The 15,172-nt window shown below is 48.8% G+C and overlaps 1 protein-coding gene across 1 annotated transcript; it reads right to left on the bottom strand.

Moving 5' to 3' along the window:
* Positions 1-9,215: 9,215 nt before the first annotated feature.
* On the bottom strand, positions 9,216-10,368 carry LOC127348479 (mitogen-activated protein kinase kinase 9-like). Its single transcript, XM_051374499.2, has one exon. It carries the CDS (start codon positions 10,305-10,307, stop codon positions 9,297-9,299), a length of 1,011 nt encoding a protein of 336 aa, XP_051230459.2. The 5' UTR covers positions 10,308-10,368; the 3' UTR covers positions 9,216-9,296.
* Between the last annotated feature and the right edge of the window lie 4,804 nt (positions 10,369-15,172).

Genomic DNA, 15,172 nt, shown 5'->3' with positions numbered 1-15,172 from the left:
TACAACTTGGACCGAAGACGACCCTCGGTGGGATGACATTTGGACGGAGACAACCTCCGACGACGACTGAGACTAGACTAGTAATTTATCTATTTTATTGTAATTTCAATAAAGTCGTTGTCGGTTCTATTAGTTTAAATTTAGTTTATAAAGTCGTTGACGGTTGTTTGTTCAATAAAGTGGTTGACACGAAATTTATTACGACTGAACTGAAATTAAAGTACAGAGCTCAACTGAAAATTAAGATACATGGCCAGATTCGAATGTTGGAGCCATTCAATCATAGTCGTGCCTAGCCCTATAATACTCGCCACTGTAGTCATCATAGTCGCCGACGTCATCGTCGCTAGCATCGGGGTCGCGGTTGTCCAACCTCGGCGGGTGAGCACGCGTGGGCTAGGATTGAGGGTAGCGCAGGCGGGGGCCACGATAGGCCAGGACGCTCTGGAGAGTCCGGCCGCGCCACCACATCCGACGGCCGGCCTCGTTGAAGTTCGAAGGAGGCGGGCCGTCCTCCTCGTACTGCAACCGCCCTCTCACGCCGATTGATGAAGAAGCTGTCCCAAGTCGGGCTGTAGTCGGGATGCCACTGGGGATTCCTCCGCTGCTCAGGCGTGAGCTCGAAATAGTAGTGGTTCGTGATAGCCATCTCGCGTGGCACACCAAGAGGGATAGGAGGGACCGGTACTCCTCCGACGCTCAGCAACCAGCCGGTCGGGACGCGGTAGCCAGGCGGGCAGGGGTAGTTCGAGGCGCAAAGCGCCTCCGCCTCCCGGGGTGTTAGACATACGATGGAAGCCATGGGAGAGAGTGATGAGGTTTGCAGATATGAGTCCAAGCCTACATATATATAGTGGAAAAATGGCGGGAATGCGGGAAGAAAATAGGCGGGAACGAAGTGGCGCGCGAAACTTTCATCCCGGGTGGAGGCTCAAACCGCGACAAAAGACTGGGAGAGGCTTATCTAGGAGGGCCTTTTGTCACGGTTGGTGGCTGCAACCGCGACTAAAGCTGTCGGCAGGATAAGGATGTGTCGGTAACCTTTTGTCACGGTTGGTGGCTGCAACCGCGACTAAAGCTGTCGGCAGGATAAGGATGTGTCGGTAACCTTTTGTCACGGTTGGTGGCTGCAACCGCGACTAAAGGTGTCGGCAGGATAAGGACGCGTGGGTGGACGCACTGCTCGATGAGATAAAGCATGTAGCGCACGACGGCCTGTCGAAGGAATAAGACAAAGTAGAAGCGGTGCCGTGCCTATAAAAGGAGCATCGATACGCCTTGCCAAGCAGATCAACAAGCCAAGCACAGTTTCATTCCCATGGATGAAGGAAAGGGTTGGGAAATCTCCCGTGGCGCAGCTTCTCGAAGATGTCGTTCGTGCACACGCCCTACGGCATCTTCGGAAGCTGCTCCTCGGAAAAATTTCCATGCAAGCCCGTGAAAGACTCCGTCTCCTCTAACAGTGTTGGGGAAAGGGATCTCATTATTACATAAATGTAGAGATTGTCTTGGGAACTATATATGAAGAATACATTATTACATCGCCATCTAGTGTTGTGATCTTCTACGCCGTAGCCATGGAGAATCTTCATCATTTAGCAAGATGCTTGGGTCAATTTTCACCGTGAAGGGCGGAATTTCTTTAAACTTATTATAATCTTCTGACATGTCTGTCTTGTCATCCACTCCCACGATGTTTCTTTTCCCCGAAAGAACTATGTGGCGCTTTGGCTCCTCGGTTGATGTATTCTTTTGTTGATTTCTTTTTCTTGATTTGCTAGACATGTCCTTCACGTAGAAAACTTGAGCCACCTCGCTGGCTAGGACAAAAGGCTCGTCCAGGTACGCAAGATTGTTGGGATCCACTGTTATCATAACGTACTTATCGTCAATATGTATAGCGCTGAGCTTCACCCATTTGCACCGAAACAAAGGGACCTTAAAAGTGGGACCATAGTCAAGTTCCCATATCTCTTCTATGTATCCATAATATGTGGTGGTCTGCCCATTCTCGTCTGTTGCATCGAAGCGGACACCGCTGTTTTGGTTGGTGCTCTTTTTATCTTGGTCGATCGTGTAAAATGTATTCCCATTTATCTCGTACCTTTGGAATGTACATATGTTTGAAGATGGTAACCTGGCCAACAAGTACAGCTGCTCCACCGCAGATGGGTCATTAATGAGATGTCTTTGCAACCAACTGCCGAAGGTATTCATGTGTTGACGTGTAATCAAGGACTCGGGCTGGCCCGGGTTTATTTCTCGTAAAACATTCTTATGTTTCTCGATGTACGGAGCCACCAAGCTGAAATTGTATAGAACTGTGTAGTGTGCTTGATTGAAAGAAATCTTGTCCCTCCACACCGTTGCTTTCCTTCCTAGTGTGCCTTTTCCAGTCAGCCTCCCCTCATACCGAGATTCAGGAACACCAATCGGCTTAAGGTCAGGAAGATCGAAAGTCAACACAAAACTCAATGACCTCCTCAGTTCCGTAGCCCTTTGAGATACTTCCTTCCGGCCTAGCTCGGTTATGAACATATTTCTTTAAGACTCCCATGAACCTCTCGAAGGGGAACATATTGTGTAGAAATACAGGACCGAGAATTCTAATCTCTTCAACTAGGTGAACGAGGAGGTGCGTCATAATATTGAAGAAGGATGGTGGGAACAACAACTCGAAGGCGACAAGACATTGGACCACATCTTCCTGTAATCCCGACAAAGTTTCGGATCCATTACCTTCTGAGAAATTGCGTTCAGGAATGCACATATCTTCACAATGGCTAGTCGAACATTTTCTAGTAGAAGTCCCCTCAATGCAATCGGAAGCAATTGTGTCATAAGCACGTGACAGTCATGGGACTTCAGGTTCTGGAATTTTTTCTCCTTCATATTTACTATCCCCTTTATATTCGACGAGAAACCAGACGGAACCTTGATACTGAATAGGGCTTCAAAAAAGATCTCCTTCTCTTGTTTGATAAGAGCGTAGCTGGCAGGCCCTACAAACTGCCCTGGATGATTGCCGTTTCGTCCTTTATGAAGTTCCTGGTCCTCCCGTGCTTCTGTTGTATCTTTTGTCTTTCCATACACGCCCAGAAAACCTAGAATATTCACACAAAGATTTTTGGTCAGGTGCATCACGTCGATTGTAGAGCGGACTTCCAGGACTTTCCAAAATTATAGCTCCCCGAAAATAGATTTGTTCTTACACATGGGCGCGTGTCCGTCATCGTCTTTCGAACAGTCGACTGCTCGGACCATTTCCAAAGATAACATTTAAATCCTTGACCATGTCAAATATATCAGCACCACTACGGGGACAAGCTTCGGACGGCGGTCTGCCTCGCCATCGAAATGCTTGCCTTTTTCCTTAAGGGATGCTTGCGCGGAAGGAAACGACGATTGAACGGGTACACAACTTTTCTCGCTTTTTCCCAAATATTTACTTTCAGTCTCATCTAAACAGGGTGTGCATGCATTGTATCCTTTGTTCGTCTGTCCTGAAATGTTACTGAGAGCAGGCCAATCATTGATGGTTACGAATAGCAACGCTCGTAGGTCAAATTCTTGCTCCGTGTGCTCATCCCACACACGTACACCTGGTTTGGCCCACAACTCCAAAAGTTCATCGACTAATGGCCTTAGGTACACATCAATGTCGTTGCCCGGTTGCTTTGGGCCTTGGATAAGCACTGGCATCATAATGAACTTCCGCTTCATGCACAACCAAGGAGGAAGGTTGTAGATACATAGAGTCACGGGCCAGTCTTTGTGATCGCAGCTCTGCTCCCCAAAAGGATTCATGCCATCTGTACTTAGACCAAAGTATAAGTTCCTTGCCTCACCTGCGAAATCCGGAAACTCTCTCCCGATGTTTCTCCACTGCCGACCATCAGCGGGGTGCCTCAACATCGCGTCTTTCTTACGTTCTTCCATGTGCCATCGCAACAACTTGGCATGCTCTTTGTTTCTGAACAAACGTTTCAACCGTGGTATTATTGGAGCATACCACATCACCTTCGCAGGAACCCTCTTCCTGGGTGGCTCGCCCTCAACATCACCAGGGTCATCTTTTCTGATCTTATACCGCAATGCACCACATATCGGACATTTATTCAAATTCTCGTACTTCTCACCGCGGTAGAGGATACAGTCATTAATGCATGTATGTATCTTCTGCACATCTAATCCTAGAGGGTAGACAAGCTTCTTTGCTTCATATGTACTGACGGGCAATTCATTATTTCTTGGAAACAGTTTCTTTAATATTATCATCAATTTCTCAAATCCCGAGTCAGTCACACCGACCTCTGCCTTCCATTTCACCAATTCCAATATGCTACCCAGCTTTCTATGCCCATCTTCACAACCTGGGTACAACAATTTGTGGTGGTCCTCTAACATCTTGTCGAACTGCAACCTCTCCTTATCCGTGCCACAGTCTCTTCTTGCATCAGAAATGGCCCGACGAAGATCATCATCAACAGGATCATCTGATGCCTGTTCTTCACCTCCTTCTTCTTCATTGTCGTCCATTGCGGTATCAAAGCATTCAGAGAACATAGATCGGTACTTCTCATCATTATCTTCTTCCTCATCGCCGTCTTCCATCATAACCCCTTCTTCTCCGTGCTTGGTCCAAACATTATAGCTGGACATGAACCCAAACCGAAGCAGGTGGCTCTTAATATCTCTTGAGCAAGAGTAATCCTTCTCGTTCTTACATTTTAGACATGGACAGCACATAAAACCTTGCTTCGACTTGTTGGCCTCGGCCACAAGCAGGAAAGAATTCACGCCCTCTCTGAAAGCGGGAGCACATCGGTTACCGTACATCCATGGATGACTCATCTGCATCATAAGTACAATTATATATGTATCAGATGCAATCACCTTGCTAAAATTAGTATTGTACGGACTATGCATATATATATAGTCGAGAAAATAGTTGCTAACCTTTTAGGATCAAAAAGAGGAGAAATCTTATCAAATAAAACCAAGTGGCATCCCTCTCACAAGCATTCCATCAAACACCTCTTGTGCACATGTAGAAAAAATGAGCTAGCATACACCTCCACCTTCACCACCAAGGAAAAAATGAGGTGGGGGGTGGCTGGCTGCTTCTATATATATAGGCATGGACATTTTGTCGCGGGCCGTATTACGACCCGCGACAAAAGGGGTGGCCACGTCGCTCCTACCCCTTTTGTCGCGGGTCGTAATACGGCCCGCGACAAAAGGCCGCGACAAAAGCCTCTGCGCGCTCCACATGGTTTCGGGGCGACGTGGCCAGGCCATTTGTCGCGGGTGCAGGCGCGCCCGCGACAAAAGGCTCCCACGGAAGCCCTGTTTTCCACTAGTGAAGTAAATTTCTGTTATAATCACCAAGGCTAACCTTGCATCGCGTTGTAATTCCTGGGATCAAGACGGAGCATAATCCGGTAGATCATCCAAAACAGACGCCTAGAACAATGCTACTGTTTGACGGCTACTCCCTGAATAACTGAACATACATTCTCTGTCAGAGGCGTTTACTGTCACCGTCAACACGTACTTACGTGCGTGCGTGCGTTAGATCGACCCGACGTCCAATCCCCCAGGCACTTGCATCGATCGTCGGGTTTCTCGCTTGCAGCCGTCACTAAATTGTCTTCTGATCGACAACGACATTGTTGATAGAACCTAGACGTCAGTTAAGTGGTACTTGCAGTTGCACACTGTCACCATCGATCTATGCGTAACAATGTAAACCTGGTTTTGCCTCACTGGCTAATTAGTCATTAGGGACATTGAGAAAGGGATTGTTCGTATATCTAGGGAGAGCTTTCAGAATAGTACTTGCATTGATTCGGTAGAGAAAACTGACTGACTTCAGCTCGGGCAACTGAGCCCAAACAGAGTTCCGAATTAGGTCATCAAAAGTGACTTTGGCTCAATTTGATGCATGTATGGGGTCCTCGCGAGAGGTAAATCTTAATGTTGAAATCGTTAATCGTGCATGGATATCAATGGAGAAGAAATGGCATTACCCTTGGACTGACATGGTGCTTATTAGTTTATCTCAACAAATAGCAAGATTGCGCACAAGAAAGATTTCAGCAGGTACCTGAACGTACCTTTCTCTGCAAGTACAAAAACATTAACATAACATATATGAACTCACAAGATACCTTACACTAACACATCAGCTAAAATTTATCTCCTATAATACTGCTGCTGCTTGGCAAAACCTATGCTGGTATATCTGAAGAAATCGACAGGAAGTACCCTAGAGTACGGTCCTAGGTAAGCTTGAATTTAGAAGCTATCAAGTATCAACTGCAGAACGATGCACACAATGCAGGGATGTTGAGACTCTGGTGTGATTCGTCGGGTTTAGCAATGGACGGTTGGTATCCTAAGATTCCTAGGAAAGGATTGCAATCTCGGCTGGTTCTCGGACTATTCTCGGCTCCATGGTTCGTGCAAAATTCTCAATAGGATCTCGAACTTCCATTTCTTCTGAAAAATTTCTGGATTTTAGAGGAGTTGTGCATATGGTTCTGTCAGAAAAATTTGAACCATTGTATTCGCATTGGCAGTTGGCAATGTCACCTGCGACTTTATTAACAGTTCAGTGGCAGTGTAGAACGTTATGGCTTCGGTAGCCGCCAAAGGAAAAAAAAAGGAAAATAATGTGATGAAGAATCTATAAGAAAACACGCCGGATCAATAAAACAAAGAGAAGAGTGGTCAAAATTTATTCTTGGAGATATTGACCCGGAACCTTGCTCCACCCAAAATTTCATACAATGACTATGGCTTGAATGTTCAAGAGTTTATCATGCAGTTCTACTCTAATGTGAGCAGTATAATGTCAATATTGAAGTTGTTTCTTTAAATATAAACCCGCCATCCGATGTTTCAAACCTTACCCAATGATAAAATAATTTTCTACTCTGTGAATCATGTAGTAAAAAATGAAGTAAGAAATGTGTACCGGATCATTTGATTTTCTAAAGTTGGCAACTTGATAGTTTGTGAGTTTATTCGATTCGACATTTACTTCAGTTAGTTTATCAATGATATTAGATCATTCTACAAAAGCAACACAAAGACAGAGATCTGTTAGACCTGCTGCATCCTCCCGTGAAAGAAGCATATGCGGCGGCTAGGGTGAAAACCCGAGCATCCGCCATCGTCTGCCGCGTCTTCTTCGTCTACGACCGGGAATCGACGAGTCCCTGCCTCCTCTGCTAGCCGCTCAGACGGAGGGAAGGAGTGGGGACCTCAGACCTGTAGCCGGCGATGTAGAACGGTCCCTAAAGTTAGAGTTTGGTCAATCGGCATCGTTGTTATGGTGGCTATGGCGGCATTGTTCGGGACAAGAATAAGGTATACCCGCCTCTTCATCCACCTTTCCAGCGGCGATCTCGCCGGTGACGTTGAGGAGGGTGGGCATTCATCTGGTCGCTACTTTCATGGAGTGGTGGATCTCCTCCAGTCTACTGTGTTATATGTTTGGGGTTAGAATATTATGATCAATTCAAAGATTCAATAGCGACAACTTTAGGTCTGGGCGCCGGTCCTTAGGAGCATGTGCATGAAGAATTTCTGACTGTCAGCAGCAACAACATCATGCTCTAGAGTGACGACAGTGGCGCGTCGGCGGCTCCCTCTGATAACAATAGTGGTCTGTAGGTGGTCCAAATTCGATGTAATTTTTATTAGGTTTTAGGTGCTTTGTACTTCTTACGAATTAACGAAATAAATTCTAATTTTCGCACAAAAAAGAAGAAGAAAGCAACACAAAGACACCAATCTGTTTCATGTGTTAGCCCAAACGCCTCTGAATATCAGTTTCAGAAGGCTGTTGGTGGGAAACAAATGGTCTTTATGGTTGCAGTTATGTCGAAGCCTTAAGAGGATTAACGAAATAAATTCTAATTTTCGCACAAAAAAGAAGAAGAAAGCAACACAAAGACACCAATCTGTTTCATGTGTTAGCCAAAACGCCTCTGAATATCAGTTTCAGAAGGCTGTTGGTGGGAAACAAATGGTCTTTATGGTTGCAGTTATGTCGAAGCCTTATGAGGATTAATTTATCTGATGAGAAGGATCAGTTTTTTTGGAAATTAACAACAAATGACGTGTTTACAGTGAAATCTATGTATGAGGATCTTATGAATGACCATACCCCTTTTATGCGAAAGTATCTTTGGAAAGTTAAAGTTCCTTTAAAGATAAAAATATTTATGTGGTTCTTAAGCAATAAAGTTTTACTTACTAAAGACAATTTAGCGAAAAGAAGATGGAATGGTTGTACAAAATGTATTTTTTGTGGTGAGCAGGAGACTATTGATCATTTGTTCATCACTTGTCCTTTAGCTAAAATTCTTTGGCGTACGATTAATTTTACTTTTACTCTCACACCTCCAACCAATATTACCAATATGTTTGGTAATTGGCTAAATGGAGTTGATAGACAATCAAAGGCTTTCATCCGTATTGGGGTTTCTGCCTTATGTTGGTCTATCTGGAGGACAAGGAATGATATTATTTTGGGAAAAATTGCTACATGACGCTGTTATTTTCTAGCATTTGCTGAAACACACAGTCCGATTATGTCTTTGCCAGGTACCATTATAATTTTGTTACCAGAACACACCACCAGCCTAAAAACGGAAAGTTTTGTACTTTTTTTGTGATGACTGGTTTTGAAGACAAAGTGCAAAACTTTCCCTTTTTAGCTAGGTGGTGTGTTCTAATATGCCACATAATTGTAATGGTACCTGGCAAAGACACAATCGAGCGGTGCGTTTCAGCAAACGCTAAAAAATAACGGTGTCCTGTGGCAAATTTTCCCTATTATTTTTAACAAAAAACCTTCTTTTCATTTTTGCAGGTTATCCATATGGTGTCACATTGGGTCCAGTTGTGGGCTCTTCTGTCACCGTAGGGACAGCGGGATGCTATGGCTACTGGATGCACACGGCTATAGATGGTCGCTCAGGATATCTTGTGTCTGGCTGGCTGGCGGCACAATAGACGAATACAATGATGTGTAGTCCGTCTTATTTTGTTTTCTTTCGCTAGTTGATTCTTGTATCAATTCTAGGCGATATCTAAGATGTTATAACTATGTACTCTTATACTTTTAATAAAGAGCCGTGTGCATCATCATGATACAGAAGCCGGGGTTTCATTCCCCGTTTTGGAAAAAAAAACCCAATCTATTTCATAACCAGACCGTCCATTCCAGAGTCCAAAGTATATGCAACTACCTACATTTTGACTACACGACAGCCTAATCCTTATCGACACCGCTGCTCGATCACTTGGCAGAGCGCACGCCTCGACGCTGCCATGTCTCTTCCGGTGACGAATGGGTGCGCAAGGAGGTCCGCAACGGTAGCCCGCTTCCGTTGGTCCTTGTGCAGACAGGCGGCCACGAAATCCCGGAGAGCCGGCGACGCCGCGCCGTCGGGAATTGCCGGCAGCTCGCCGAAGCAGATGGCCCACATAAGCGCCGGAAAGGTCGGCTTCTTCCCAGCTGGGAGCAGCGGGTACCGGCCCATCAAGAGCTCCAAGACGATCAAGCCCAGGCCCCAAACGTCGGCGGCATAGGGGTCGACACGGACCTCCTCCTCGCCGTCGTTCGGCCGCTCCGTGCCGAAGCGCTCCGGGCTCATGTACGCGGCGGTGCCCTCGTATGCCGCACGGTGGCTGCCGGCGCGGGAGACGACCTCGGCGATGCCGAAGTCGGCAATCTTGACCTGCCCGGTCCTGCTGACCAGGAGGTTGGCCGGCTTCATATCGCGGTGGACGACGCGGCGAGTGCGGAGGTATGCCAGGCCGGAGAGCGCCTGCGCAGCCACCTCCGCCAGCGCCGCCTCCGGGAAGCCACCGCTGACGAGCGAGTCGAGCGAGCCGCCGTCCATCAGCTCGAGGAGCAAGGCGGAGTCGCCGGACGCCGTCGGGAGGACCGAGTGGCACCGGACGATGTGCGGCGAGTCGACGCGGCGGACGACTGCTACCTCGTCGGCGGCGCCGGGGTGGCCGCGGTGGATGATCTTGAGGGCGTAGAGCGCCAACGTGCGGCGGTGCGAGACCTTGTGGACGGTCCCGCCGTTCCCGGACCCAAGAACAGACAGCTTGTCGAAGTCGAGCTGGCGGAACTCGCCGTCCGGCCGAGCGGCCGCCGACGTGGACGGTGTCTCGGCGGTGACGGCCGGAGCCGGGGCGGGGCACCGAAAGGCACACGACGTGGGTACATCAAGCTTGAGGTGAAGCTGGGGAAGCTTTCTTTCTCTTGCAGCTGCCATGATACTGATCGCCGTCCACCTTGCGTTTTTCAGATGATGTTCTTGGCAAGTGAGAATTTGCGAGGAGATTGATTAGATGATGTCTTCGGTGGAGAGAGGATGATCCTTGATTTATACTTCTGGTGTGGCTGGCGGCGCAAGTACCTTGATTTTGCTGGCCGTGCTGTGATGTCGATGTGTAACTGAACTTCTGTTCTTTTTAAATCTTTGTTTCGAAAACGACGTAAAATCTTTATAATTACCTGGTGCAAGAAGTGGATATTAATGGAGTTGTTGAGTATTGAACTTGAGGAAATTCATGATTCAACGTTTGATGGATACACATAGGATGGAGACCTACATGGTGCAAATTCCTGCAGGAGAAGGTTGTGAATGGCACCTACGGTCTAGGTACACCTATTCAATTTTAGACATGATTTTGTGGCATTGCAATTGTAATTAAATTCGCAGAAAAATCAGGAGTGCAATGCAACTTTGTAATATCACGGAGAAGGTATCAGGAAGAAAAACAATTAATATGTAAGCACACCATTATATAGTAGAGAATTATTAATATGTAGCTTTGGCAAAACTTTATAAAACTTGATTTGGCCTAAAATAAAACACATGTAGCTTCAAATAGAAATTACTAGTAGAAAGGAAACATATCAAGACAAAATGCATAATCATTGGTAGTATTAAGAGTACGCAGTTAATAGAATAGATACTGAGCGAGCGATTATACTCCCATCACAAGACAAATCGATGTAGTATTAGAATTGACATGGTATTCAAGATGCAACTTTGATCATCAATTCATATATGTAATATATGTATAAATTAAACACGAATGTGTAATATTCTAGCTCAATTTCTTGAGACAAGTCCATATATATGATACAATATCTTATTCTAATGATTAAAACTGCATTTGTATTCAAATTTTAAAAAAAATTGATCGAAGAATGTAAAAAAAAACATGTATTTGAAGAGCAACCGGCAGGAGCTCTGCCTATTCATTAAGAAGAGGGAAATTTAGCCGGTTTATGAGGGAAACCGACCGAAAACCGATACAAACTCGACACCCGTGTCCGGTTTATAAGGAAGACCGGACAAAGAAAAACCTACACGGCACAGTTTTAAGGAAAACCGGCGAAAACCACACTTGGCCACACGACCTAGCTCAACTAGGTATGGAGCGCCGTCGAATGACACCAGCACGACGGCAACGGCAAGCACCACGACTGCCCGGTCCACGTCCCTGGAAAGGAAGTCAGAGCCGAAGGGAACGGCTAGGCCTTTCAAGCTTCGCGGGGAGAGGCAGGCCGCAAGAAGCAAGCCAGCGGCACTCGCACACCGACGGTACCCGAAGACCGCGACCCAAACCAGTGGTGCAAGCATCGACAACAAGAGGCTACCAAGACTCCAAAAAATGACGCCTCCAACGAGGTCACGACATCCAAAGACGCCGCCGTCATCCAATCCGGCAAGCCGGATTTGGGTATTCACCCTGGAATGATGGGCGGAGGGGTGCCTGGACTCCACGACAACGCCTTCAAGAAGGAAAGCGACGCCCGAAGGCGACGCCGTTGTCGGCACCGACCAAGTCGGGCAAGATTTTCATCCGGAGACCCAAGACAACCACCTCCACTGGGCTATCGCGAGGACAACCCAAAATGCCGGACGAGCACAGACCACCAGCCACAGGGACGCCGCCCACGCCAACGGAAGCATGCCCTGCCGCCCACGCGGCCAGAGGCATAGCAGCAACACCACCTCGCTCCCGGAGCCGCCGCTCCGGCTTCCACGCGCAACAAAGCCGACCCCTCGCGTCAACCTCGTCGCCGTCCCGAGACGCCGGGATCAGCGCCCGCCCGCCCGAGCCGCGCCGCCGCGCCGCCATCCTTGCACCGTGGCTCACCTTCGCCACAGCCTGCAGATCGGCAAGGGCCGCCGCACCCAGCCAGCCGCCACACACGGTGGCCCTCCGCAGCCGCCCGAACTCCGACCTCCACGCGACCGCCACGCCAAGGAGGAGCTGGGCCGACACATTCCCGTCGCCACCGCGTCCCCGGGGCCGCTGCCCAGGCATCCTCTTCTCCGGCCAGCCGTCGGCGCCGAAGATGCAGACCGGCCTCCCCTGCCGGCTGCCCGTTGTCGGGGGCACGGCCCCGACACCACCAACGCCATCCAGGCGTCCCAGGGCCGCCGCCCTGGCCTCCTTGAGCGAGGCCGACCTGGAATCCCCCAAATCGAGCGGATCTCGATCTGGGAGGACGCCGACCAGGCCGCCCCGCAGGGCCCCGCGCCGAGGGCAACCGCCGCCAGAACAGCCGCGACCTCCGCAGCGCCGGCGAGCAGCCACCACCGCAGCCCCCCGCCCGAGCCCGCCGGCTCGGCATCCTCGAGCCCCGACCGCCATCGCCCCCACGAGCCGGCCCTCCACCGCGCGCCCAGGAACTCCCCGACCACCTTCGGCGCCGGGGTGCCGCCACCGCCGCGGAGGAGGCCGCCGGCGGCAGCGGCGGGGGAGGCCCAGGCGGGGCGGAGCTTTGGCGGCGCTAGGTTTCGCCCCTGGCGTCGCCTGGGGGAGCGACGCGAGGGGGAGCGCGAGGGGAAATTACTAAAAAAAAAAAAACATGTATTTGTGATACAGAGAGAGTAGGATGCAGGGTCCTTACTTTTCTTTGCATCCATTTGATTAATTTTTTAACAGCCTAAAATGATGGGATATATTTGGATCGTAAAGTTGTGCAATCGCATAGCAAAATCATGATTCTGAGTCTCTGACAACTATGCGTCTCACAATCATCACGTGCACGGTTTAGACGTCACCGCACGATTAAACCGATGCATACAACGAGCAATGAATCATCATCTTCTCCCTATCCTGTGCAAGTACTCCAGCGGCCGATAATAAGCTCGGAGTAGATGTTTATCCATTCCACAAAGATTATACTAGTAGCATCATGGTGGTGCGGTACAGTGAGATTAATTAACCAACTAAAATCTGATTCGATATCAACCCAATACGTTCCGGGCTTGGGGGCTACCGCCGTCGCTAACGAACACTTGGCATCTTTTTTTGAATGGTGACGTGGATTTGCATTTCTTAATCGGTAAGCTTAGTGGAAAAAATATAGGCCTCATCCAGAAGATATTTTCTCCAAGGAGAGCGGAGGGGATATTTACAGTAGTACTGGAGTAAGATGCAGACGGGCGGTCGAAGGAATGAAAATAAATAAAACTGAAGATGCATGACAGGTAGGACTGGGACGGAGAGACGCTGACGGATGCCGCCATTGTTGGACCAGCAGATCATATCGAGTTCATCACAATCCTTCAAGGAAAACGCGGCTGCAACGCAGCAGGCCCATCAGGAACGACCGCTCGCACGCCTAATTTAGCTTAGCACACCAGGTTGGTCCGAGACTGGTTTGGGTCGTGGATCTGATCTTCATTGCGTTAATATAATCATTTCTGCTCATTACACGTGTTAGCATGATCCAAATACAATGTACAAGCTGTAGCAGCAAGTGTATCACACGTCAGCATTCCTTTATTGTTCTTCTCCCACTGCCTCCGCAGCTGTCCAAAGAGAGTCAGAGACAAACATCCCTAACCTTAGCTTCAGAGATATAAGAAAAAAAATCGATAAAGAGAATATATTAATATCAAAAATACCAATTACCCCAGTCTCTGCAACAACGCAACATCTAAATGGAAGTACGGATGCACACAACCAGAAAATAGAAAAGAAAAAACTAAGAAATGAAAGTCCCGCTACAGGCCTAACAACAACAATAAATCAACTACCAAGACAATATCTAAAATACAGACTCTCCAAAAGCTACGTCTCCAAGAAGGAAACAGTGCTCCAACGCTATCATCGCTCGACCAAAGATCTTAGATTTTCACCCTGGAGATAGTCCCCGCTCTTAAAATAGTGCTTTCAATAAGGTCATTGTCAGACACAACCAGAAAGGCCAGAGCTTTGGTTTTCACCCTGAAAGGTAGGACTCTGAACTTCACATGTGTTGTCGCTCCCAGTTTCATACCGCTGTTGTGAAGCTCGGAACACCAAGCAAGTCCCTCAACAGCGCGGAGACTTGAACCTCCCTTAGCTAGTCCTCTCATCCGGCCTTCATGATATTCTCTTCTTCTGACTTTCATCATGGATCCATAGTCACTTGATGTAAACATAGAAAAAGAGCTTCGCTTCGCTCCCTCTAGAACCAAACGGTCGGAATAAAAGCATGGGTACGCGCGACCAAATACCACCCGATCCAGCAAACTCCAGGCAAAAGATGTGATGTTTCATTCACCGACGGAGCCTTGCGGAACTCAACATTCCGGCTAGATGAAAAGGATCAGCATCCGGTAGGTCTTCATCTTCGCAGAAGAAGAACCCTAGGAGCACCACCTTATAACCCGAAGCAGACGAACAAGCCCCCACGCCGCCATCCACTGACCAACGATGACGAAGGAGGCTTCGGTGGACGGCGGCAGCCTCAACCACACCATCCTCGCTCCGCAAATCGCCGCCCCCTTCCTCGCGCCGCCAGCAGAAGCCGACGATGGATCTCGGTGGGCACAGGATCCAACAGCCACCACCACCATCCATCGCCGGGGGCCGCGGAGGAGGAGACGACATCGCATGTGCAGGGCCGCCGCCCTAGATGCGGAGCGCGTCGAAACCGGTGGCCGCCGCCCCAGCCGGTCGCCGCCTCCATCATCCCCCAGGCACTTTGGCGCCGGGGCCGGCCGCCACCGTGGCTAGCCGACGGCAACGGCGGAGGGAGAGAGGACGCAGAGGGAGGGGGCGGCGGTGGACGGGTCTTGGCCCCCCGGCGGCGCCCTAGGGAGCGCACAGGAGGGAGGGGTTA

Source organism: Lolium perenne, chromosome 4 (assembly GCF_019359855.2).
Source record: "Lolium perenne isolate Kyuss_39 chromosome 4, Kyuss_2.0, whole genome shotgun sequence".
In the NCBI taxonomy this organism is placed as follows: domain Eukaryota; kingdom Viridiplantae; phylum Streptophyta; class Magnoliopsida; order Poales; family Poaceae; genus Lolium; species Lolium perenne.
This window is presented reverse-complemented; position numbering and strand designations above follow the sequence as displayed.

Excerpts from the sequence above, each read along its gene's own strand:
- LOC127348479 (XM_051374499.2), bottom strand. The coding sequence starts at position 10,307 with ATGGCAGCTGCAAGAGAAAGAAAGCTTCCCCAGCTTCACCTCAAGCTT.